General features: G+C 34.6%; 2 protein-coding genes across 10 annotated transcripts in view; both read left to right on the top strand.

Annotated features, from left to right (window-relative positions):
• LOC142339915 (uncharacterized) overlaps positions 1-27,021 on the top strand; it is a 164,542-nt gene that overhangs the window by 51,272 nt on the left and 86,249 nt on the right. The window lies entirely within an intron of this gene.
• The window catches only part of LOC142339873 (uncharacterized), a 345,440-nt gene that overhangs the window by 292,005 nt on the left and 26,414 nt on the right, over positions 1-27,021 (top strand). For all 9 annotated transcript variants that reach the window (XM_075390195.1, XM_075390220.1, XM_075390202.1 and 6 more), the window contains 2 exons: positions 1,202-1,316; positions 24,629-24,818. In XM_075390195.1, the coding sequence (XP_075246310.1) occupies positions 1,202-1,316; positions 24,629-24,818 (305 nt within the window). The remainder of the gene's footprint in view (positions 1-1,201; positions 1,317-24,628; positions 24,819-27,021) is intronic.

Raw genomic sequence — 27,021 nt, 5'->3', positions numbered from 1 at the left:
TTGTTTGTGGTGAAGCATACATTTAAGGTTTTTTTGGGTGTAATGGTACAATTTTGTCGTTCAAACATCGCAACGTCATGTTTTTATTTGTGCCCTGAATGCCTCCATTTATTTTCATCAGTGGAACTGGAGACTATTTAAGATTGCAACAGTCTAAGAATTTTGAACAACTTTGATGAATATTATTTTGCACTAATGTGCTAAAACTGGATAGCCTTTTCATGACCAACAATGGCGCCGAAAGGGGCCTTGTTCAAAAAAGACAAATGCAATCTTTGGTCCACAACAGAAATGCTCAGCTTTCGTCCAAAGCTGAAACGGCATTTGAACAGAAGTGCTAAAACTGGATAGCTTTTTCCTGGTTTTCGTATTTATTTTGATAGTTTTGTGTTTATTTTTGATGACGTTTTTATACATTTTGTATACGTTTTTTTTTCAATTTAAAAGGAACTAACAGATCAAAATTGGTTTTAGTTGAAACAGTTACTTGCAATCTAGTTTATTTGCGATTATGAGGTGTAATCGAGTGATTTCAATAGCGTTCTACTTATAAAACGAAATCTGTTTGTTTTTGGTTTGGTTATATCTCTTATACTCAAGAAATTACCTGAAGTTTTAGTTTCATGTTTGTGTTTGCAGGTTTACACCTGACAGCTATTTTGTGTATTACATCTGAAAGCTATCAGGACAACGTCCATTTTTGATTTTTGATTTTCAACATTGCAGCAAAAGTTATTTCGTAAGAGTGATTTGTAGAGGTATAATGAATCGTTTGGAAAAGGAAAATTTCTCAATTCTTTTTAAAAATTAATTTTCAAGCTTATTTTTAAAACGATTTGAGAAGAAATTTTTCTTTTCCATCACTCTTGATCGAATTGGACAAGAGAAGGGTGTGATAATTTTACTGTTAATTTTTATTTAAGTGGGCAGAAAATTGTGCAAACGCACAATGTCAAGCCTTTTTTAGATTAGTGTTCAAATCAAAACTTGGTCTCAATGTCCAAGCAATTCAGTCGATTATACTTCTATAAGCTTTTTCTCTTGTTTTATATCTTGCTATGTAAAGTCAGTGATTCTCATAATTGTTCAGAAATCTTTTGTTATGTGTCCCCTTTCTAATCGTGGTGGGTGCCAGCCGTGTGTAGATCTATAAACTGAGAGTATTACTGATTAATTGAAATGTTGTGTTTGTTTGTTCAAGTGGTACGAGTGAGAAGCTGCTGGCCAAGACGGCAGATGAGTTGAACACTGACATAGCACAGAAACAGGTCCAGATCAGAGAACAGTCTTGCCAACTGTCCGCTGTCAGAGAACAGGTTAGTCTATAAAATTATTCCACACCTTTCTTGTTCAGACGATCTCTTGGATCACTATCTTCAATCCCATCTTCAAACATCACTACTGCGAGATTGTGGTTAGGTATCTTACTAGGATACGTATCCAGTTATTCTATACCTCCATTAGGTTGATTTTTAACTATCGTTGTAAGAAATGCGGCACTTTTTATCATTACCTCTGAAACACTTGAGTACGGGTCTATGGTCAAATAGTGATCCCTCTGTAGTCACTGACGTATAATTTTTTACATCTGCTTACTTGTGAGTATTCTTGGATACAGAAAACAGTTTATCATTTTTTATTTGAGGGAACAGACACATGACATTTTATTTGAACTTAGAGAAAGAAAATACTTATAAAGAGAAAAACTTTTTTTAAAAAATTATCCCGGCTCGCTTAGAGCAATTATACAGTATATTAAAACGACCTGGGAAGTGTCTTTAAACGTGAAACGTGGAATAATTTTGCAAAAGGAGAAAGGTAAAAAATACCAATTAATAAGCCCCAAAATCGTCCCTAGTTATTGATCCGCTAATAATAGGACCATATACATACATACATACATACATACATATATATTATACTTCTTTTAGGACCATATATACAAATGATTTTTGTTAATAGTTCGCTGTTTTCAATCTCCTACTTTTAATTGACCTAAATCTAAAATTTTAATCTATTAATCTTCTTGAGCTAAAACAGACCCTTTATCTAACGTGTCATAACTTGTGTTGTCTCAGTATTTGTCTCAGGTCCTATGAACAAGTGCTCTTTCTCTAATGGTATTTTACTATATGAAGTCAAAATCAGCACAGTACCCAATATAGTTTTATAGCTCAATTTGTTTCAACTAATTGGCATATGAAGAGCTGCAAGACTTCTATTAGAATAGATTTCTGATCTGTTATAGACTCTGCCTATATTATTGACGATAGAATACACAAGCAGTGGCGTTGTTTTGGATCAACTCCACCAAAAACCTTTGTCCATGTTCAAATACTTTAAAGCTGTGGCTGCATCAATGGCCTTAAAACATAAGAAAAAAAATAATGCAATCATTTTGCTGCACATTTTGGTTTGTCCATAAACCAATTTGAGTCTTTATCACTATAATAAATAATAAATTCGTTCTCAAACTGATACCAAATGACAGAATAAACAAACAATCAGTACGCTATTATCAGTTTGCAAGAGCACGATTAGACGATTACTGTCCGTTCTCAGGTGTCTTGATATATTTTGAGAGCATTTCTGTTACCAAAAGATAGTGAGTAATTCTGGATTCTCGTATATGTAGACATCTCTAATACCATGCAAATAAGAGTCTAATTGTTTTTTGCCAAGTAGTTTGCCAAAAATTTTTTAATACACTTATGTCATACTTCCCTAAAACATTGCAGAAGATCCTGACGCGAACTTTAATGGACTTTTTATTTTGTTTTGTAAGTCTTATTTCAGTTTTCAATAGTTAATTTCTTTTCTGCGGATCAAAAAGTGTGCGAATTTCTTTGGGGCTAATGTAGCTATTAACCTCTGGATGGGCATGTGTTTGTCTTAAAACAGCTGCCAGAAGCTTCAAATGCTCGTAGATATGAACTTCCCTCACTAGTAATTATCACGAGCCATTTGAAGCGTAAATGGACTTGGTCACAGCACAGTTAGTCGTTGGAGTCAGTTGCAGAAGCTATCATTAACTCTGATATCGTAAGGTATGTAGACATAATTTTTTTCTGTGCCTTTGATCGCATCAAAGTACTTAAAATTGACTTCCAGGATACGTTCAATTCAATCAAATTATTTCACATGCTGGTAGCTGCTGGTTAGTTCGTACCAGGAATTGTCGCGTTCACGGATTTTTGTTACTTCCAACTTATCTTTTGCGCTTCAATAGCAATGCAGTGAATAGTGATTTAGGCGTTCTATAAGGAGATCCCCTGCGCCTTCTACTGTTCTCCATGACATTTCGGTCACTAATAATGAAAATAGTAGAATCTTTGTCGGATCTTGTTCATTACACTTGGTATTTTGATGACGGTCTTTTCGTCCGGCTCGGAAAAACACATCAAAGAAATGCTTGATATCATGACCAACGATGGCGCAGAAAGAGGCTTTGTTAAAAAAAAAGACAATATGCGATCTGTGGTCTGCAACAAAAATGCTCACCATTGATCCAGAGCTGAAGCCGCATTTGAACAGTGATTTTTAATCTTTTCGTGGCTACTTCCACTTTTATCCCTTTGTACCTAAAGAACGTTTTCAAAAGATCTAATTGGTACTTGAAAGATTGAGTTGATTACAGGACACTCAATGTACGTTAGACATTCAGCATCATATCATTGGGGTGCCAATTTTTGTTTATTCTTTATGTATCAACAAAGTGGGAAGCGAATTGGTTGAAGTGTGTAGTTTGTTCGATAGCACCAGGTGGAAGTTTTACAAAATAATTACAAAATAATTGGAATGGGACTCATGATGATAAAAAGAACCAAGCTTGTTTGTCAATCAGAATGTCTGTCTTGACCATCAGAGAATCACCACAACAACAAGCGATGGCCGCCTACACTTGCTTGCTATCTTCATCAAGTAGTTTTATGAACCAAATAACCAATCGTTGTTTTTGAATAATGTTTCATTGTTTCTTAAAAAATGGCAATGGGGATGTCCAATCAAAGTCCGCAGCGTCATTTTGTTGCATAATCGTCTTACTTTACAACTCTAACCAGAAAGAACTCCCCCAATTTTGTATTTTGAGAGCATTTGATGTTTGTTGAAATGAAACGTTTTCTAGCAGAGCAAGTTCGGTTACAGCTTTGGTAAGACTTCCAATAGTTTGCAAGTTTCAACGCATTTTCACAGCTGTACCTTTATTCAACATAATTAGGTATTTTCGAACCGTTAGAAAACTAATTGGCAACAGATTGTGCTGAGTAAGGCTTTCATTGAATTGGTCATCTGAGCAAGTTTTCTCATTCAATTCCCATTTCAGTGCACTTATTTGAGTTTTCTCTAACTTCCTGAAATTTTGCCAACTCGGAAAGCATACTTTAGAAACATAAGTGAGAATGGACAAAAAAAACTTCTGTACAAAGTTCTGTTCAGATTTGTTATAATGTTCGTGAAATACGGAAAGTTTCTTCTCAAGAACAAAAGTTTTTGGTGGGTTTTTGAGATCCGTTGATTAATATGATCAGACCAGTTGAATCTTGTGGTAAAAATCAATCCAAGATCTGTCACAATTGGTTTGAGTGGAATTTCATTATCCTGTGCAAAAAATGCGACATCACTTTAATCTTCTCTGTTAACTTCGAAACCGATAGCTTCAAATTTTGAGACATTGAAGTTCATTTTGTTTTCTATAGACCATCATGTTTTTTGTCGCACTAGAATTATTGACCGACTCATGGTTGAGTATGTCACTTCCTTCGCAGGGCCAGAATTTTTTCAATTATTTTAATTCTTGCTTAGTTGCGAATATCTGGTGGTATCGTTTGCCTTTAAGTCTGAATATTCTACAGCATGCAGTTTCCGTTCTGATGAGTTTTGCATCATTCATTACATGGATCACTCGCACTTCAGATTTCAAAATTGCCTAAGTTTTGCAATCAAGACTTTTTATTTAATTGAGGCGTTAACGCAATTTCGATTGTCAATTATAGCTGCGTTGCGCTTTTCTTTCATAATTTCTGCAACTAAACCAATTACTTTGTCTGCAAAGGTATCCACACAACGCATCAATGGTTTTATGACAGATTTAACGTCACAGGAATTTTTTCTTTCAAAGATAATGCTTTGATTTTTGCCAACACTACTGATTAATGTAAAAATTGTCTAGATTGACAAGGTTGAGATAACCAGACCAATATGATCTCTTATCAGACTATATTCGAGCGCACAACTGCAAATCACGCACTCGAATCACATGGTATGAAAAAGCTTTCGAGTTTATCATAATCTTTCTTGACAATGGTCTGGAATTTGTCCAGTCAGAGGTCTTCTTTAACAAATACGGTCTGCCCCTGTTGACTAGAGCGGACAAAAACGGTCAAAATGTTGTGAGATCTGACCCTTTTTGATCGGTTTTGATCACTTTTTGACCGGTAAAATGAGGAAGTAATCGTTTTTGATTGTTTTTGATAGTTTTTGATCGTTACAATTAGGAAACGATCATTTTGACCGTTCTTTTAATGTTTGGAACTGTCGTTTTGGAACGCTTTTTTTGGAGACTGTCGTTCTTGATATTTTCTTTAGAGCCCGGGCCGGTGTTAACGCTAAAAACGCAACATTATGTGAGATTGGCGGTGAATGCGTTGATTTTTTGTAAGATCCACGCTATTCAACGCAAACATATGTGAGATCAGTCCAGAGGTGATTTTTGTCTGGACCTTAACTTGGATGCTCAGCATTCTTTGGTTTCCCCTTCCAACATGTAAGTTGGTAAGCAGCTTCATATTAAATACTAAAGGTGTAAGAAAAATCTGAAAACAGTCCAGTGGATTCCTCTGTCAGAATTAACCAATGTTTTAAGCTCTTCAATCCACTGTCTGTTATATTTGTTCTTGTAGCTAAGTATATCAATACGCTTTCATTCGCCTACAATCTTTTCTGGTATACGTCTCTGATGAATCCCAAAACATTCCAAAGAGAAATGACAAAGTTCTTTGAGAGAGAAGCAATATTTAAATTCCATTAGAAAACCTTAATCGAAATTGAACCTCCCCTAAGTTGGACAAAACCAAGATGGTGGACATTATGCAGAACCAGCAATTATATCTCCCTAATCGTACTTTCTGTCTTTGGTAATACAACTTAACTTCCACAATGCAAGCCCGAGAAAGTGATGTCATTGTACACTAAAATAATAATACAGGTTAATTTTGGCCGATACGGGAGATTTCAACCCGAAACTATGTACCTTCTTTAAATCACCTGTCTGAATAACTATCAGCACTGTCTCGCAATTCTCACAGTTTTCTAATCACGCAACAACGGGCAGATCGTGTCAAACTGAAGAGGCAGAAATGAAGATCAGAGTTCTTAAGTGTTTTGTCTGATTAAAGCCAGAAGAAGCTACATATCCAACGCAATAGAATAAGACAAACCCAGACCTGGGCCTTTAATAAAAGTTTTGAGCTAGGGACTGTCATAAAGCTTGCATGAGCTGAGTGCTATGTATAATATATACATTGGCTTTACGGTCGATTTACAGTGTTCAAACGCTCTTAACATAATAAATGCGCTCCATGTGAAGTTTCACTAAAATCGCTGTTAAAGTCAGCAATGAGCCGTAAATTTATTGACTTAAGTTTCTTCCAATAAAACAAACAGAAAGAGACGAGTTCAGATCCGTAATTGGAGAAACTTCCACAAAGCTTTACTCCTCTCTGGGTAATAAAACCAAACCAAACCAAACCAACGGCTCTTCTTCCAACGCCACACTATTTGGTAGTGAAACCTGCTCAGCGGCTTTTTCCTCCCAAGCGGAAAATTTACAAATTCCCTTTGCTACTTTATCTGTAATAATAGTGGCAATTACTGCGAGAGTTAGTCCCAAATTGTTTCAAAACGAAACCGATCAAAGACACAACTTGTGATTCCACTCTTGACGGACATTTATAATTAGCAGGCTTCAATTTCTGACGCGTGATATCTTTTCTTTCCGAGCTGTTAAGATGGATCACTTTTTATTCCTTTTTTGTCAAAGGGGCTTTAGCTTGTATCTGTCTGTTGGGGTGTAAGTAAGGATTGAAATGCGAGGGTGTTATGGTGAGGTTGACATTGGGGGGGGGGGGGGATGAAATTGGTTATCCTTAATTTGTTTCAAGCCCTCCCCGCGTGGTGCCGGGTGGCACGTTTCAATTAGCGGGATTAGAACTGGCAGTGATCCCGCTGGTCTCTTCTCTTTCTCTCTTTCTCTTATTTTCTTCAGTTCAACCAGTACCTCAGTTCAACAATCAGTTCCAGAGTACCAAAATAGCTGATCGTGGTTAAGTCACACAATATGATCGATCCCTTTCTACTTTTTTGTTTTTTATACCATTTCCATCTGGCGAACCCAATATGAGACCCAAAAGTGTGAGGGTTAAAATTAGTTTTAAAATTTTAAAGTTTTACATCGAGTAAAAATAAGAAATCATGACAGTTCTTAATTTACATGAGTTCTTGAATTGGCCGGGACAAATAACTACTACTCTCGGCAAGGTTCCACAGGGTAGCGTTCGCGTTAGAGGGTAGACCTATCTAACAGCGAATAGTATTTCCTTGCTCATTGGATGGTGACCAAAATTGCACATAGCATGTTTCTCAACTGCTGAAATAGTAGCCGAAATCTGACTGAACATAACTAGCCAAGTTTCTGATTCAGTCTAGACCCCAAGATTAAGTCTTTCAAGCTGAGTAAGAATCAATTTGGATGCTGTGGTGTTTTGTCTAGTCTTGACTCAGTCACTTTGGACTTGCATGGCGTGACAAAGTGCTTATGTAAAAAGTTTTTTTCAGTTCTTGTGTATACTGAGAAAGCAAAAAGAAACTAATACACAACATTTGATCGGTTTGTTCTTCCCGAAATTTTTCGACCAATGTCATCTTGATGTACAAAAACAGAGCCTTTTTAACACAAAAGTACATATTGTGTCGTTAAAACAAACTGTTTATTTTCGTTATCGATTCTGAAGTAACATGCTAGAATGTGTTCTGTTTCGTCAACTTGCCTCATTTTAATTGACACAACCACCACCTGACAATATAGTGACCCCTCTAAACGCTTTCATCCTTTATTTTACCCGTGTGTTCCTCATCTTCAATCCTGTTTTCTCCTTTTTCTCTCCCTTTTTACTGAAGCTGACAGCAGACCAGCGCTTCACTAAATTGCAAAGCCTTCTCTCCTTTGAAGCGCCTAATCCCCACTCAATCCCCCGCGTGTGCAACTACCCCGCTCTCTTAATTCGGACCCGCTTCATCTGATCAACTGGTTGATTAAGATAAAGTACCTGTAGACAGCTTTACTGCCTTGTTTGGCACAATTTACTCCAACTTTAAATTGGTAAGTACGAAACATATTTCAACTTGTCTTTAAACTCTAGTTTTCTAAATTAAGTGTCAATTTTGTGTCATTTTTACAATGACACAGATTAACTTTGTTCTAAATGTCTCAGCATTAACGTTGCATGAGGTCACAAATTCCAGTTATATTTGATCAGTGAAAGTGAGCAGCATGTAACAAGACACGTACCAGATAGTGAAATTGACACCTCAAGGTTTGAAGGATTACCAATTTTAGAAAGGACTGCTCTGTAGTTTGAAATTGTATTCGACAAAATTTCCGCTGTCGAAGTCGCTGAACACATTTTTTTCAGATGCAAAAATAGGCTTCTTCACAGTTGCTAAACATGATAACCACAGGTTCAAATCAACTGCTTCAAACGCTAAATGGCTTAACATAAATGAAATCAAGAGTGCTTAAATAATGTTTTTTTCCTTAATATTGGTTTGATCTCACCATGAAGAAAATTCAACCTGTTTCTATCAAATAAAATTGCAATCAATAATTTTGTTCCAATCATCAGACATTTGAGCTCATTAGGAAAAAGCTAACGGCAATTATTTTGCTCATGTTGCCTAAAATCTAAGAAACTTTCCTCAGATGGAGTATTATAATATCATTTGTTTTCTTTTGTTTGCTGGCAAGCACGTTCAGCAAAAACAAAACACTCATTTTAACGAAATCTTGTTTTGTTTTCGTTGTATTATTGAACTAGAATTAAGCGTAAACGCCGACAGAAATTTTGTTCTCCGTTCGAAATTCAAATAATGTATAGACCAACCACCCTCCACAGTAACATAGGAAAATAGAAAGAAAACGTGGCGATGCCACGCTTTTTCTAGGTGACAAATAATTGATAAGTTTCAATTGGAGTTTAAAAAGTCATAGAGTAGCAGAAAATGCGTTTTGAAACTGTTTTTGCTTTTAAAATTTTTTAAAAATTTTTCTCTTTTTTTTAAAAAGAAATTATATATCCATATTAATTTGTCAAATATGAGCTCGAGTTGAACCAGTTTGCATTGAATAAGTTTTTTTCACATCATTTGAAACTATTGCTTTCACGCTGTTAAAGTCAACCATTTTGAAAAAAAATGAATAGGAAATATAAAATAATTCAAAAACGTTGTTAGTCTTTCGGACATGCAAACACACAATGAATTAGTTTTTAGGGGTTCCGACTTAAACACCCCGGAGCTTAGATTCGATTTTCACTATTGATAATCTCTAATCTTCTGACTGATTTGGCCTATCTTTTTGTCGTTGTATAATTTTTATTGAAAAATTACTGGAGTTTTTTGTTCTGTAATTGAAAAATAAAATGCTCAATTTAGAAAGTTAAGCTGGCTTATTGTTCATCACTTTTCAAAAACATAGTGAAGGCCCAGATTAGTTAGTGAAATAGGAAACGAAGCATCTTCTTGAATAATAAATTTTCCTGTGAAGTCAGTCTACCTAGTCCTGTTGAGTTTGCCATTAAAAAATAAGGCAAAACTTGTCATTGTTGTTTAATTGTACTATTTGGTGCGTTCGTCGAGAAATGATATTATCTCTTTTCTAAATTAGATAAAAATTTTTATTAACTGTTTCGAATGTGTTTCTACGATACTATTAATTAATTTGTTTAGATATGAGACAATGTTTTGTTTGTTTTTCTAATAATGCCCGATAGAGCAATGAATTTATCTGCGAAATGAAATGAGTAATTCAAACAGGGCAACCTAAATCTTAGGTTGTCTCTTATCAGAAATGCTCAACTTTTCTCAGTGAAATTCTAGTGTAAGAGCATTATAAGCTTTTTTAACCGCTTCAGTTCAGCGTCTGAGCTAAGTTTTGTAAAAGTGAGGCTAATTTTATGTTTGCATCACTTCTTTGTTATATAAAACAGCACTCTGGACAGAGAAACGTAACACTTGAAACCTGTCGAGAAGAACTCAAATCTTGACTTCTTTCTGCCCAGAGGGGTCCGAAGTCTTGGATAACCTAAGCAAGACATGGCCTCTCTCTGCCAATACTTGGCTTCTGAAAAATCTCTGAATCAGGCCTGATGGCTGCAAGATGAGCGAGTTGAGCATGGGTTCTCAATTATCTTTTTTGCTGCTAACTTCTATTGGATGGGTGAAACTCTTCAATTTTGCTATATAACTTGTTTTCCTTCTCCTTTAATATATGTTTTATAAGTTGGGCTAGTTTTTGTCGAATTTTCGTGGGTGATTAAACAAAACAGAGGTTATTAAACTAATGAACAACATAGCAATCTTCATGAGAGTTCAAATGCAGGGTTATAAACCAATTAATTTGTCAACAGTTCTCTGTTGCTTGATTATTTCACTTCCCGCAGATCGCATTGATTGATTTATGTTGCTCTTGTGTTTGGTGTGTAAACCTAGTCCCATAAGGAAAAGTCCTACCTGCTGTGTAGTAAAAAAAGTAAATTTGTGTAGTTAAGGTTTTATCTGATTGCATTTTGACGTTGTTACTAGGTGCTTTTGAATTTAGATATTGAGTTTTTGTCGTGAGATTTTAGTTTTTGCCTATTTTCTTTGTTTTTTTTCGTAGTCTTTTTGATGGCAGATCTCGTGAGCTCTGTAATTAGGCATGGCATTTTGTAATTCATTTAGTAATTTGTTTGCGTAACGCTTTTTTCAAACTCAAGCATCTATTTTTGAACATCTCTTCATTTGGTTGACAATTAAGTCAAAATGTAGATGAGCTCGGGTCGGAACATCATGTGCGAACGCACATTACCTAGCCTCCTTGTTGCTCTTTGGAGCTTATTGTTTGTCTTCTTCAGTTTTTGTAACACTTCATTTTTCGCAGATTGAGAGGAATTTTCGGTTCCTGCTTCCAGGTCCATAATTTACTTTATTTTTTTTTCTGGAGAAGCATTAATTGCTAATCAGATGGTAGTTAATACTCAAAGTGTTTCCCGAGGAATTAGATGCCTACTATATAGTAATCATTTCACTTTTTTCTGCACAGTTTCATACAAAATTCTTATACAGAAGACTAGTGCATGATAAGAGATGTTTCGACTTAAACGTCGTCATTTTAGATTGTCTCCAATTCGCAGTTTTAGTATAATTTGAAGCGTTTGTGTTTTATTCGTTTTTAGGGTTTGGCTTTTACAACTGTTTAAATTGTTAAATCTTTGTATTACTCAAGATTACTTTTGATGATGTTCGCAAGTATTATCTGGAATCATAAGAACTTCCGCTTTTTATCCCCATAGAGACACTGTTTTGTAATTGAGGCGTTCTAATTTCACCTTTGAGCCCAGACAAGAAAGCCCTGGATTGAACTTGGACATTTTGTTTTCTTTTTATGAATTGAGTTTTAATGGCCGCTGTTATAAACAAGGGAGTATTTCTGTTGGAAAGATCAATCTTTATAGTAGTTAGCTATATAGACTACTTACAGGCAGGCGGCAGACGGTCTTAGCACTTAGGTTCGACCAAGCTACTCCTATTTTATACACTCCAGGGCCACCTAGTAACTACCCGAGGTTCGTACCTGTTCCTTAGTTTCGTTCCTGCTACCTCTCAACCGCCCTCGGCTATCATTTCTCTTTTGTGCGCTAACTTGTTCACAATTTTGAACAGCGCCTAGGTTTAAAGACAACATGACAATATCTCCGCCATGCAATAACTAACTTGCGCCGATCGTATCTTGATAATTTTGCACAGTTAACTAGTAGATCTACCAAGAAGAAACTAAATAAACTCTTCAAGCAAAATAGGCTGAAAAGTTTAAAGTAGCAATAACATTCAGTCCAAATCACAGGGCCGCACAAATGAACAGTTTATGGAACTTAACTCAAAATGTGAATTCTGTGTTGATATTCAGTAGCGATTAAGCCGAGAAGAGACTATAACATGTATGTTTCCTGACAATATCCTACACATAACATACAAGTAGAACTATGGGTTAAAAGTAATCTTATTAGAATTGCAGTCGAGCTATTTCACGTAAATTATTTGCAACTATGGACATATTTCATGCACCGCGCAGTTGTATATATTTCTTATTTGATCAAATTTTTGATAAAACATGAAAGAAACCGCGTAGGTATTTCAGGAATTTGTAGTATACTCTATATGTTTATTAACAGCAATTAATGTGCCCTATTTTGTTGCATATTGGACAGCATTCAAGGAGAAACCACTATTCAAAGTTCCGAACAATTAAACTCAACTTGGAAAAACCAAAAGCTCAATAAATCAAGTTGAACATTTGGTTTTCGCTGGATACAAATTTAAATTACGTTGCACTGGAAACTAGGAAACTATTAACGATAGCTTTCCAATTCCGTGGACAATTTGGAGTTTTGTTGATATTTTGTAAAATGACTTCAATAATATACAGACTCCAACCATAAAACCAAGATAATTTGACCGATGCAACTAAACGGCAATTTCTTTTCTTTAATCAGTTTGAAGTACATTTTATTTCTTCAAGTGAACTGAAACATGATGCACCTTGCCATGTCCGGTATGCTCTTGATAATTTTGGCATAACGTGAAACATCTTTCCGAGATCTTGATAGTCAAAATTTTTGGAGCATCTGAGAAGAAGTAATCTAGTAAAAAAGAATTAATTTGTATCAAATAATTGGGTTTTTGCTACTTGTCTATACCATATTGTCTCAAGTTCATTTCCTTTTCTGTTCTCATCAAAGGAAGTTCCACCTCCTACACCGTGTGATCTAATGCAAAAACGATAGATCTGAGGCTGACGATGCGTTATGTGAAAAGCTTTACAAGTTTCAGCTGTCTTTTTTTCTGTTTGTGAGTACCAATTTTATCTCTCTGTTTTTCCATCTATTCCAACATAATTAACTATTGAAATATAGTGAAATTTTTTAGAAAATTTTAATGATCATTTCAAATGTAAGAATTGCCTATCGAAAGTCTTTTGCTTTGCGTTTAATAATTTTGGTTAGTAAAACTTATTTTTGGTGAGCAAATGAATTGTAATTAAAGTGCTTAAAAGTCGAAAACTGGCGAGAATTATATTTTAGGGAATATATAGAGTCCGGAAAAATGCAATTGGAAAAAATGATCGAGATGAGCCACAACGCAAACTAAAATCGCAACTTTTTTAGGTATCTTTTTGGTAGAAGAACTCTAACTGAAAAAAAGTCGTGGTCAATTCCTCTTGTAAGTTCAAACCATAAGCAGAGAAAAAACCATAAGATGTCTAAAAATTATTTTAAGTAAGCAAAAGCGCGAGAAGTTTAGCAGTCAGACGTCAAAAGGTTGACAGTAAAAAAACTGTAAAAAAGAAAAATAAATGGGTAGGAACTATTTGGTTCCGTAATTCAACATAATATTCTCAAATGCTACATCCAATTTAACTATTTTTTCAAAAAAACTCTCTTAAGTCTTCGCAATGTAAAATAAGCATAGCGGCCATGATAATTTTGATGCTAAGACATATACTGTTCATAGCAGGAAGTACTGCTGATTATCCAACCCGCTTAAGCAAAATGTTTACAAAACAAGAAATGAATATAAAAACCGCATATTTTGTATCGAAATGTGATCTCTACGTTTAAAGCACTCAAAGAGTAAATACATCTAGTTTTTGGTTAGATTGAGTTTTCTGATTTTTAGTTGTAATTTTGTCTATTTTAGTTTTTTTTTGTGCTGGCGGCATCGTTCGTCTGAGCAGCATCGTTCGTGGTATTTGCTCAGTGGCATTTTTGTCTTAGTTCCATGTCTTGCAGTGTAGTTTTTGACATTGATAAGACTACACATTTTTGAAAAACTGAAACTTGAATTAGTGCCGCAACTGACTCATAATTGCTCCCGGAGACCGACGTAAACCTGCTATAATATTTGCTTTCGCTTAGATTCTCGCAATCAATAAGGAGAAATATCTTTAATTGTTGCGTCAACTGTTTTTTCTCTTATATGTAAGTTGTGTGCAATGAAAATGTTGTAGAATAACATTTTTTGTTATTGTTACATTTGACAATTTTGGTTCCTCCCGAATAAACTTTTGTTCTATTGATTATAATTGAGAGGTTCTTTTTTCCAGCTTCATCACCTTTCTGGGTGGCTTTATCCACATTTTCTTGAGTAATAATTAAGCGTCTTCTTTAAATACAATTTTTGTCCTCTATGGAGCAACCCCGAAGAAAATGTCACGAGGTGTTAAACGATTTGTCTTAAGTCGTATATGATCTTCATTGTTTTTCTAGAGACCATTTATTTTTAATTTTATAGTGCAAGCTACATTGCTAATGTTCGTGTTTGTGTTAATCGACTTTTTCAGTCACTTCTTGTTGTAACTGATCTTTCTTTTCTAGTTTGTTTTTTTCTAAAAGATTTTTAAACTGTTTAAATAAAGTTAATTTTTTATAGTGTCTGATAAAATATATTCTGAAGATGGACCATCGTACTTTTAAGCCGTCAAAAATTTATAATTTGGGCATTTGAATTATTGCCTCTGCGATCCGTTTAAGTTTTGTTTTGCCAATTCGATGACACAAAAGCCTGACCTTTTATATAAAATTTTTTTGACTCTGTCGATAAATAGCCAAGTTTCTGCTGCAATGGATTAAGTTTGAGATACTTGGAAATACTTAATTTATTATTTACTGTCTTCGAGACAAGCATTTTTTTAAGATATCAGCTTTGTTTTTTTTTACATTTTTTTGTATTATCTTTTTGTAGTCAAGTAACTGCCTGGTCATTGATGGGCCTGCTAATCACTAATATTTTGGCTATGCCCTACCATAATCATGGGGGTTTAAGACTATATTGGCACATACTTCACTCAGTTAATGGCGTGAAGGGCATTCTTTTGGTAGTCTGAACCCCCCCCCCCCCCAAGTCGTCTGGCTTTGTCCTATTCCACCACACCCTAACCACCCACCCACAATTGAACCCCGCTCCACCCACGTCCCATTCCATCCCACCGCCCTCCCCATCCGATCCCGCCGTAAAACCCCGAATACATCTCTTTTTCTATCCCCTTAATTCCTCCTCTCTTCAGCTTAAGCTAGCGTCATTAAGCCAAAGCTAGCAACAGACAAAACCAACTGCTCGCCAGTCATTTGAGAGCAATTTGCCCGAGATTAATAGGTTATGTTTTGATAAAATTTCAATTTAAGCCGAGAGTGTGCTGAAGCACGGATTGGATATAACGCAAAAACTCTATAAAGCAAAAATAATTTTTATTTTGACACTAGGTGAAACTTGAATATTCCAATATTCCGTTGTATATGAATTCAAAAAAGTAAAGCAATAATTAAGACTCAACTTGATAATATAATGTAGGCCTACATTTAAGCAATAACGATAAAAGAATTACCTTTTCCCAGTTGTTTAAAATTTGCAGCGTTCCAATTTTTTTATGCAACCCTCAATTTTTCTTGTACGTTTTTCGTCAAATAGTTCCACAAAGTTTATATTAAAGCAATGAATACGCTTTTTTTTACTTTCTTCACTCTTTATCGTGCTATTATTTGAAAAAAATAGCCCGGGTTGTACGATAGTCTATAAATTTTGCACGATAGGCTACTATGTTCCGCATGAACGCCCAATTGAACCTTGAGCATAACATTTTTCTCTTCACTGGTGAGGCATTTGGTAGGTGTAAAATGATTTATTTGTTTACAATAAACTGTGAAGAATACTAGTGACTATTTCTTATTCACAGTATCTCTTCGAACTCCCCGGTTTCACGAATTTGTCCTCTATAAGGGAGCCATTTGGAAATAATTATCAAAGCATGAAGTTTGTTGAACAATGTTTAACAAATTGAAGTCGATTACTCTTGTTCTAGTATTAACTTCCGCTTCAATTATAATCAATTAGTCAACTTTGGAGTAGGAAATCAGTTGAGCTTGGCTTTGTTTGGTCTAACTTAAGCAGAGTAGCGGTTGGAGTCAATAGACATTTAACTAGGTGCAGAGGCTAGGCACTGCGGTGCCGGTTGCGTCGTGAACGAAGTCTGCGCGCCTGTTGAAAGTTAGTTGATCACGTGGTTAAGACCGCCCACTGAGACCGCTAATTTCAAGTGCATTGGGGCCTGTCCTTATTGGATTAAGGACCTCTATTCAACTTACCCGATCAGGCCAAGTTGCAGCCATATAGAGGCTGTAATCAAATACCTCTGCCTTAGAGAGACTCGCCATGCTCGTATTTAATACCCTGTCAAGGTGATTAATACTTTGGGTGAAACAAACCCTACTGTTAAAATTATTTTATAATCCCTAATATGCTCAAAGTTGGCTAAAATTACCGCTGTGTTCAAGTATGGATCGAGCGCTAGCAAATCCAAAATTGTCAATTTTGGTCTGTGCAATTTGTTAAATACGATTGAATCTGAACCTCGCGATACTTCGTAACTCAGAACAGCAAACTTGAAGCTTTGTTATTACATAATTATCACAATGTGTTCTCGCTTCTGTAAAAGATTGGAGGTAAATTAATTTCTAAAATCTGATCTGCCTTTTTTTGTTTTTCAGGAATTTAATTTTTTTCTTTATTATTGCCATGATAATAATTTTTCTCAAATTTTAATTAATATTAAGAAATTCGAAAGCGATTGATATTTAATATTTTAAGTTTTTTTAACTAATTTATGTATCAGGTTTTTCTTCTCCGAATCAATTTTGTGATGCGAACTCAAGATTCAGTCAGCACAATGATTTCATCCCCACAAAATTAATTTGAACGATTTAATTGTTATTCACAATAATGGTTCATTAAATTTGGCTCTACGTTAATCAATTTGTAATTATTATATAAAAATCGAGCCTAATTTAATGATTTTTTCCTTTATCTTTGACCTTTTCCTATTTTTTTCTCTGACTATTTCACATTATTTTTTTTCCATCCTGGCCATTTTTCCTGCTGCGAACTCCAAATTAGTTCGGCATTTTTTTATTTCATTGCACTTCTAGATTTCTTTGTTTTTTTCTTAGGTCAACCCTCTTCTTTTTGAACGATTCTTTAAATTGACTTGACCTTAAACATCTTCAATGGAATGAGGTACAAAGCTTCCGTGGTTCGGACAACAGACCTTCTTATCAGTGGGCTTCAATTTCCGAACAGGCAATTGCGTGCTTTTTTGTCAAATTAAAAACCGTTAGTGGGTGAAGGAAAATGTGACAAAAGTGGAGCCATGAGCTTTTGTTCAAATTGCCGGACAGTTAGACTAATGACTTCCCTGGGGGGCTAATCATTAGGAAAATTGAATTTCCCAAACAAATTTTACAAGAAAACCTGTTCTGAAAAGCCGCTAAATTAACAACTGATTGTAGTTTTTGCACAAATTTTAACGAGGTAGAAAAATTGAGATTAAAGTTGTTTAAACAATTCCCTCATTTTTAATGTCGTGTTTTAACCTTAACAGTTTCGACTGCAATTAGAAAAGACCTTTGTGGTACGCGACTGATTATTCTTTCACCCTTTCTGGGGGTTCAAAAGTCCCTCTTTCGCCTAATGGGCTGTCATCAACACCTGAATAGCAATTGACTTGAATCTGAGCGTGAACAAATCTGGTCATAAATGCGCTCTGCTTTCTTGTCCGCAATTTCATGTATTGATTTTGGAGTTGGTTCAAAGTGCATTGTTCTCTGGCGTCTAGTCTTATTTTCCTCTTTCGTCTCATCAGAAAAAAGGTAAGCTTCTTTTTAAATTTCTGGGTCCCAGATAAATTGGAAAATAATTGCTCAAGGCTACTGATCATTTCATTTACAAAAATGAGTTCATGAGCAGTTTAGTAGAAAGCTAAACTCTAATATTGAAGTCTGTCATGAAGTTTGTCCAATTAATTATTTCCAACAATCAGTTTTTTCAACCATTTAAAGAGTTAGTCTACTTCAATGCATTGATTTCTCTGTGGTTACGATTGAAATTTGAAAAGCTGAAAAATAATTTGTTCGCTTATTTTGTGGTTTTCGGTAGTCGACGTTTTTACTTCTTTGAGACCTTTTAAATCTTTGGACCTGAAACAAGTAGCAGGATATTAAAGATGAGTGTAGATTAAACAAGATTGTTTTACACGGGACAATTAACTATCCGTAACACATATTCAATTTTTTTTCAAGCATTGACTTCCTTGTATGTTGACAACTGTATATGAGGTTTCGTTATTTGCATGTCTTAGCAACCACATCCAGGGACAAAAAGTGCCACAAGCCAAAAGTGCCACTTCCATGATCCAAACCCTTACCTCGTGTCCAGGCCAATAAGAATATATAAAATGTAAATGAAAATATAAGAAATATAAATGACAGGTCGGCTTGTTTTTCATCAGTCAAATTTCAACTTCTGTTTACGCATTGTACAGAAAAAGAGAGAAACATCATTTTGTAGCCCTTAGAGGCTAGTTTTAAAATATATCAAGAAAATACAAGTTTGATTAAAAATTGCCAAAAAGGAGCTGTTTAAGAAAATTGAAAGGAAAATATGAAAACAAAAAATTTTGGAGGTTGGGAGTGAGTATAAAGTTGAGGAGGATACTAAATATTAATATTTTACGCTAAAATAATTGCTAAAAAAGTCAATAAATTATAAAACAATAATTACAGTCGATAAAGAAAATCTGTTTGAAGACAAAACCAAGAAAAAACTTCCTTACAGAAATTAATTATTCAAAAGACAAAAAAATCATTCTTTCATAATTTTCACAAGCTCTTCTCTTCTTTTCAGCATTAATTTTAGGCTTTTCTTCTGTAATTCGTTAGGTTTTTGATACAACCAAACAGAAAAACGTCAGAGAGCAATAGAATCGTAGAGCATTAGTTTAACACGTTAAACAGACGATAAAGTTTTATAAAAAACGAAAAAAAAAGCATTTAATCTCATATTTCTTTGAAATCTGAATAGTAAAACTTTCTCATCAAATTTTAGAATTGATTGAATAGTGAATGTGCAGATCACAACTACCAGAGTTCAATAAAGATCAAAAACTATTATTTAAATACCAAAAATGTAAAAAAAAAAATCTTTATTACTTTTCATTAGATTTTTCACGTGAATTTTGAGTAGATTATTCTTCTTTTTTTATTTATTGTTCGAAATTGGAAATTGTCCGGATATACGACAAATGAATTAAAAATAACTTTACGCAGGGTTTATATTTAAAAAAAGAAACATGACATACTCAAGAACTCAAATTTTTGACAACGTCCTGATATTCGGTGAAATTTTGCTGCAAAAAATTTTCAACTGGATCTTCATTCCAGCTAATTGATAAAGATTTAATCAGTTCGGCATATTTTCAGATAGAAAAGTAGACAAGGAAAAAAAGTCATTTTTTAATGCAAAAAGTCAATGCAGGTGGTTCAATATCTGTTGAAGTTATATCTAAAAGAAAGTTGTGATTCTATTCTCATATCAACGACATATGTAGTCAATGTTGCTTCAACAGTTATTTCATTTTGGGCTTTGCTAAACTGATAGCCATCAGACAGAACAAGGAACAAGTTTTGATAAACTTGAGACGTATGTTTGAACAATATGTGCTTCGCAGATTCTCGCAGAAGCCGTCTTGTTGAACAAGTATTTGGTTGTTTTGAATTATTTCTTTGCAGGGTTTTTCTCAATAGATATATGTTTGTTGAGTATAAGGCGGTAATTTTATACAATTCCAGCACAAACCAAACTGCTTTTGAAAATAATGATGAACCGAAAAACTGAAATTCATGCACATGCGACGAATAGTTTTGGCATATAGATTAGCGCACCAAAAGAAACGCTTGGTTTGATGATTTAGGCTTTTTTTTGAAGTTTCGTCTCAAAATGATTTTTTGACAATCGACATCAAGCATCCATCCAATTTACAATTGGAGCCCACCAATTACTGTCAATAAAAAAAATCAAATTTATTTCTAAGTAACAATAATCAGAATCTTTTTGGGCGTGAAAACTGATTGGTTACATAGAACTGTGGGAAAAAACAGAAAAGAAACGCACACTTTTCATCAAATTATATAGCTAATAAAAATATCCATTTTATTGTAGAAATTGTAGAAATAACAATAAATCTAGAGGCCAGTGCGCTTGAGAGCTCCAGGCTAAAAGAACGCCGATTAGATTTAATTACAACTCAGTTTCAATTATTGGAATGCTTTACGAAACGGTTCTTTTCAATTTCAACCAAATATTAATTTTAGTATTGTTTTTGGTTCAAGTAGCTCATCTCTCAACACTAACACGTATTTGATATTTTTCCTTTTGTTGGCACATCAGAATTTTGTCTTTCATGTAATACTTAGATGTAATACGCAAAGATATTAGGTAGTCATTGACTTGAGGATTGAAAAGTAGAGTGGAAATTATAGCTGGAAGCAAATTAGAGCCGACCAATTACCGTGGACAAAGTAAATTATCTGCATGTGCCAAAATGGGATTATTTTTGGAGCGTGCAAACAGATCAATTATATAGAGCTGGGGAAAACAACTGAAAAGAGGCTTTTCCATTTCATCGTAGAAATTGAAAAATTAATGGCAAAATTTGCTGGCCATAGATATTTTTTATTCATCAGACCATTAATAAATTGTTCGAGTTTAAATAATTTAACATAAGCAAATCAGATAAAAACTAGGGTTGCAACTCTCTTCTTATCGTTCAATTTAATTATTCTGATTTATCCTTATTACCATTTTTGTTTTGTTTTATAAATTGGTCTAGATAAGGCGGTAGTTCTTCACAAACACTCTATACGCATGCTTAATTCTTTTTTTTGCTCTTTCAGCTTTTGATATCAGGAATCGGGCACTAAGCACTTTTCTGTTACAACCTCACGTCGGCATGCAACCGAACTTAAAAGTTTTGTTTCTTATTGTTTTCTTTTCATTCAATGGCACATACAATTCTAGCACAAACCACCCCGCTTTTGCAAGGTGATTATGCCGCCATGAATTGAAACTAATGCATACGCAACCATTATTTTGGCATTTAGTACAAGCAAACAAAAAACCTAAACTTGGCTTTATAGTTTAGGTGTTCATCTTAAAGAGCACACTCAAAAATTGGTTGCTTGAAATGAACAACAAGTCAACAATTTTTTGTTGAAAATCAAAGCCGGAAATTTTATTATTTTGTTTTTGTTGTGTTGTCAGCGAAGACCGCTCAACTGAATATTGAAAAGTATAATGCAATAAAACTTTGACAGTTAAAGAGTTGAAGGATTGCCAGAACCACAATAAAAAAATGTTAATAATTATTTTTTTAAAATTTGAGTGAAATCGTTTCTCTGTATTACGAAATTGCTCGACGAAACTACGATTAATGAACTAAGCAGCCTATCGATCGTGAAACGACTCTACGAAATTAGAATTTTAGAATTAAAATTAAAATTAAAATCTCAAAACGTAAATTTTACTGTGAACTGGTTTTTCTCAGCACTACAAAATAACTCACCTTTATGCCAACAGAAACGTTCTTTTAGATGGTGGACAGAAATAGAATCAGAGTACAAAAACCTGGCAGAACTCTTGAAAATTGATATAATATTTGCTACAATTTCCGTTTATAAAATTTAAAATTTAAATTTTCGAAAACTAAATTGTGTTAAATAAATCCAACTGTTAACACATCTGCAAGATTTTAAAACTAATTAACCCATTTTGCTCTGGAAACGTCAAAAAGGACAAAATTTTTGGATACATTCTAAGCATTTCGATTTGAAATTTGTTTGCCGAAATTACGATCAACAATACAAGCGCTCCGAATACTTCTTACCTCGTTTTTTTTTTAAAACAAAGAAGACCTAATCGAATCGTGACGAATTTTGAGTAACAACTGTCGGCAAAGAAGGTAAATTTTAAATTTGTTTATATGTGTCTTGTTTTGTATTTTGTGTGTGGCTATGCACGCACGTGCATTTTTTTGCAAGCGTTTGTTTTATGAAAACTTGTTTTTCTAAAATCTTTAGAAAAGTTTTTGTTTATGTCTGAATATGATTTTGTTCAACAAATATTACAATTATTGTTCTTCAATTCATACCAGTTGCTCTGGAATACCCCAACCAATTCTATGACTGAGTTCAACCTTGTTTTTGCAAGCTGGAGAGATATCTTGTTTTTTAATATGTTAATTGAAATCAGTATGGATACCGTAAGATTTGGAATTACATTGTCCTAATAAAATTTACAATAGTCAATTTTTGCTCTGTGAAACATTTTCAACATACTTTGCCCCGGTTTTGAGGCAGCAAATTTAATTCTGAGTTTAAAACTATTTTTCCGAAACGTTTATATAATTTTTGCGAGGAAATTTTGTTAAAAACCATTACAATTTTTTAAAATTATTATTAAAAAATCGAGCTGCATTTGACCCATTATTTTTTTGAGACGAAAAGATATTTTGAAAAATTAGGGCTTTGCCGTTGTAATCTGGGCATATCTGCTGTATATAATTTGAACATTTTTAGAAAATTGCTTTTTCCGGGTAAAGATATTGTGATGGTTTTGAAAGAACATCAAGATATTCGAATTTTTTTGGTAAAGTTTTGGAGGGCGAAGGAAGAACTTACTTAGTGAACTCTATTGCTGTATCGATTTGAAAAAATGGCCACAAATTTAAACGATTCTGTTTTTGTCTAGGCGCTATCATTATCTTATTTGATCTATCAGTCAGGTGTCAGAAGTTAAATCCTCCCACCTATAGAAATCTGATTCTAACATCCACTGATCTCAAACTGATGAACTCAACTCCCATGAAAAGTAGCGAAAAAAGAGGAGAAAATTTTCACATTTCAATCATGCAAAATATTTTTTAGCTAATCTAAATTGTCTCTGTATATTTTAGCGTAGATAGGCACTATAAATATAAGCTCATTTTTTTATATTTTCAGTTCAAAATTTCAACTTACTGAATTCTTTGACCCGTGCTGAAATGTTCAGTTTTTATCATTTGTTATCTCAAACTAAGCAATCATTTTTTAAATCCTGGCAACACAGCTTTGGATATTATTTTGGTCACTGTTGGAATGATGATTATGACAGTTTCGAGAGTACCATATTGCAAATACTGCAGTTTTTGCTACGTTTGCTGAAAAACTTCATTATTTAGTTTGATTGATATAAAGATGAGAACAAATTGTTGATCATTTCGGAGATGCGTGACTTCCAGAATTGAGAGTTCTAGTAATTTCCAGTAATTTTTGTTCCAGGATCTCAATTTTTTTTCTTTTTTCTCTATAAAAAATAAACACTATACAAAACTTTTGTAGCCTTTGTACCTCTGTAAATGAGGTACACATATCAAGACTAACACACGCATTTTTAAAAATAAAAGTCGGGATTTTTGCATTTAGCGGCAAATTGTGGATTCATCCAGCTATGTTTTAGTTTCTCTCTTCTCTTCTTTGATGCAACATTTTTTTGATCTGCAAACATGTAAATTAAACTAACCACTTGGTTAATGTTACATGTTAGAAATTTATTAATCAAAAATTATTTTTTTCTAATTTATAACAAACTAAGGTTCGGTTTTCGTAAAATAATTTAATAAAAAATATGTTTAAATCCTGCAACCCTTCTGTCTATTGGAACTCTTTCGTGTTGTTTAAGCATTTCCGCTGTAACTTTTTGTTTAAATTTGGTCTTCGACGTTTCTTTTCTAATTGTAATTGGAAGTGTGTTCCATTTTCGAATAAACTTACGAACAATTGAACCATTACTCCATTTTGACTTACATTTTTGTTCTAAGAAAAGGTTATGGGTTCGTTTGTTTACAATAATAGGCACGTTTTCTAAAAATCTGAAATGTTTATTAGAGCGATTTCTTGTTTGTTGGAGAATATTGAAAAACCTATTTAAAGACACCCGTGTTATTTGGAGCTCTGCTGGAAGAATTTTAGTCTCCAGAAGTAGATATCTGGCAGTATCGTATTTGGTTTTCATAAAGCAAACTTTTATTCCCCAGTTTATCTGTTTGTTAATTCTGTCAATAGAGTAAGATGGTAAATTTTGAAAAAAAATTGCGCTAAAATCTAAATGAGACAAAACTAGTGATTTAAAAAGATTTATTCTTGTTTTTAGCGGTACCTGATAACGAACCAAATATAATGATCTGATTGCTGAAGCCATTTTACTGATAACCTTATTTAGTTGATTTTGGTATGTCAGTTCCCTATCAATTATTACACCTAAATATCTACATTTTTCAGATGCTTCCAATCGGTGTCCCTTGAAATCGACAGTTTCAATGATGAGAACATCTTATGAGAACATTTTGATGAGACATTTTGTATGCGAATTTGTATTGAATGACATGTGTGTTTAGCTGGTGCTGTTCAAGCCAGCCGAGTGGTGGCCTGACGACGCCGAAAGAGACTTGCAGCTGAGCAGTAAGACCAAACACATCCTAGAGCAGAAGTTCAGCATGTTCGACCACAGTGAGAGGAGCCACGCCTTCGTAGAGTACACCTTCAAGAAACTCACATACTGCGACTACTGCCGCAACCTACTCAGGGGTCAGTCCAAACAGCTGCCCTCTTTTATCTATCTGTCTTTAATGACTAGTATGTGTTTTACCGTTGATACCAATTAGTACGTTATACAATCCCCACTTGCAAATCAAGTATTATTAGCATTTTATTATACGTAGCATAGCATGTGGGCGTAGAATTGCTAATAATGTACCCAGGGTGAGGGATGGGGTTTGGCTCATCAACGGAGAAAATCCTTTTTTTGCTCTTATATTGTGTAAGTATCCCGAACTGAACGTCAGGTCTTAATCAGCACAAAAAAAAGTCTTATTGCAAGTCTTCAGTACTGTATCAGAGCTCTGATCATGTCACTTTTTAGACTTGGCACGTCTTAAATCAAGTCTCAAGACTTGGCAAGTCTTGGACAAGTCTCGGCCAAGACTTGACAAGTCTTGAGTCAAGTCTTGGACAACACTTGTCACGTCTGGAAAAACGTCAAAAATAGTGGAAAATAGGTCCGTAAAACGCCTAAATTAACCGCATTTTACAGAGCAACCGTTCGTTTTAAAAGAATCTTGTAAAATAACCGTTCGTCTCAAATCCATGAACTCTAACCTCGACTTGAGAAAAAAACAATTAATTTAAGGTCGCAATATTTGAATATACCCATAATTTGTTAAATATTATTATTATTGAAAAAACTATCTAAAAAGTTATTACTTTGTTAAATTAGTCTTTTCATCCTTTAAGAACGCGAAGGATCAAGACCTAGTTGAGATTGCTATACTCCGTGATTTTCAAAGTTTTGGCATTTTCTTGATTTTATTTTTCTTGATCTCCTTTTTTCCTGCGTGGACTCCTGGGCAAAGTTGTTTGCAGTCAGTCCAACAGAAGGTTGTTTCCTGGCTATAACAGAAGAAAATCAGTCAAACAAAGAAGGAAGAGAGAGAGAGAGAGAGAGAGAGAGAGAGAGAGAGAGAGAGAGAGGAGAGGGAGAGAGAGGAGGAGAGGGATGAGGGGGACGGTGGGGAGGGAGAAGGGTGTGAGAGAGAAGAGAGAGGGGGAGAGAAAATGATGAGAAAAAAAAGAGATGGAGAGAGAGAGAGAAACATGAAGGGCTGCGATATGGAGGTTTCAGTGGCTAAAAGCGCCATTTGAGCCCTTAAAACGGCCGTATTTTTGTATTTTTGCTTTTTTGGGATTGATTGGGCTGCTGAGTTTTCCTGCCTTTTAGTAAACTTTCCTGGTGACATGTCAACGATCTGAAAAAAAAACTGGATTCAACTACATAGTCAAAATAATGAAGGTACTAAGAAAACACAAAATTTGGCCAAAAACCAGCCCAAGCGAGCCTTAAACCATCCCAAGCCGCTAATATAGGCGTACGGCAGGTGCCGAGCTACCATAATTGAGCCCGTATTTAACGTGGAATTGTTTCGCAATGAGATTATACTGCAATTCTGTGCGTATCATGGCACGTTACGAAACTTTTTTGGTCAATTCGAATTTTTCACTAATATTGTTTTAAGACTTTTCATGTCTTGGTTAAGACTAGCCAAGTCTTTGGGAAGTCTTGGCCAAGACTTGGCAAGCCTTAAGACTTGAAATAAGACGTGATCAGTACTGATTAGCCGACCCAAGACTGAAACTCGTTTGGGGATGTTCGATCATTGCCAAATTCCCTTGTTTGCAAAATTAATTCGGACCAATTAGTGACACCAATTCATTCGCGTGCCTTTAAAATAGATTGAAGATAGTCATTCAAAGTCTTGCACTTCCGAAACAATTGTCTCTCTGTTACAACGGATCATATTTACAAATACTGCACTTGTTTACAGCACTGCCCAATAGCCTGCCCTTGTTTTTGCTATCGTACATGACATCAGAAGTTCCGAGACGCGAAAAGTCGAAAAATAAAGCAAGACGGAACAACGTCTTTGTCGAAAAAGCTTCTCAACCGGAAGAACTCTTATTGATAGTGATATACTCTTTCATACTGTCAATGAGCAAATAAACTCTTTCACACTATCAATGAGCAAAAGATTTCCTCATTGATAGTGAAAGAGTATATTGCAATGTTGTGATTTTGTGGCTTCTTAAAATAGTCTTCAAACTTTCAAGATCTCCGCAAACCCCGGTCTTTCAAAATTGTCATGAAAAATTTCATACAATTTTGAGAAAATAAAAACTTTTAGGGGAGATGAAATGAAAATGTGCAAGAGAGCACAGCAGTGGCAGCAGTTGTATT

This window comes from Convolutriloba macropyga, chromosome 1, assembly GCF_964194025.1.
Source record: "Convolutriloba macropyga chromosome 1, txConMacr16.3, whole genome shotgun sequence".
Taxonomy (NCBI): Eukaryota; Metazoa; Xenacoelomorpha; order Acoela; family Convolutidae; genus Convolutriloba; species Convolutriloba macropyga.
The sequence above is the reverse complement of the archived record's forward strand: the minus strand, read 5'-3'. Positions and strand labels throughout refer to the sequence as shown.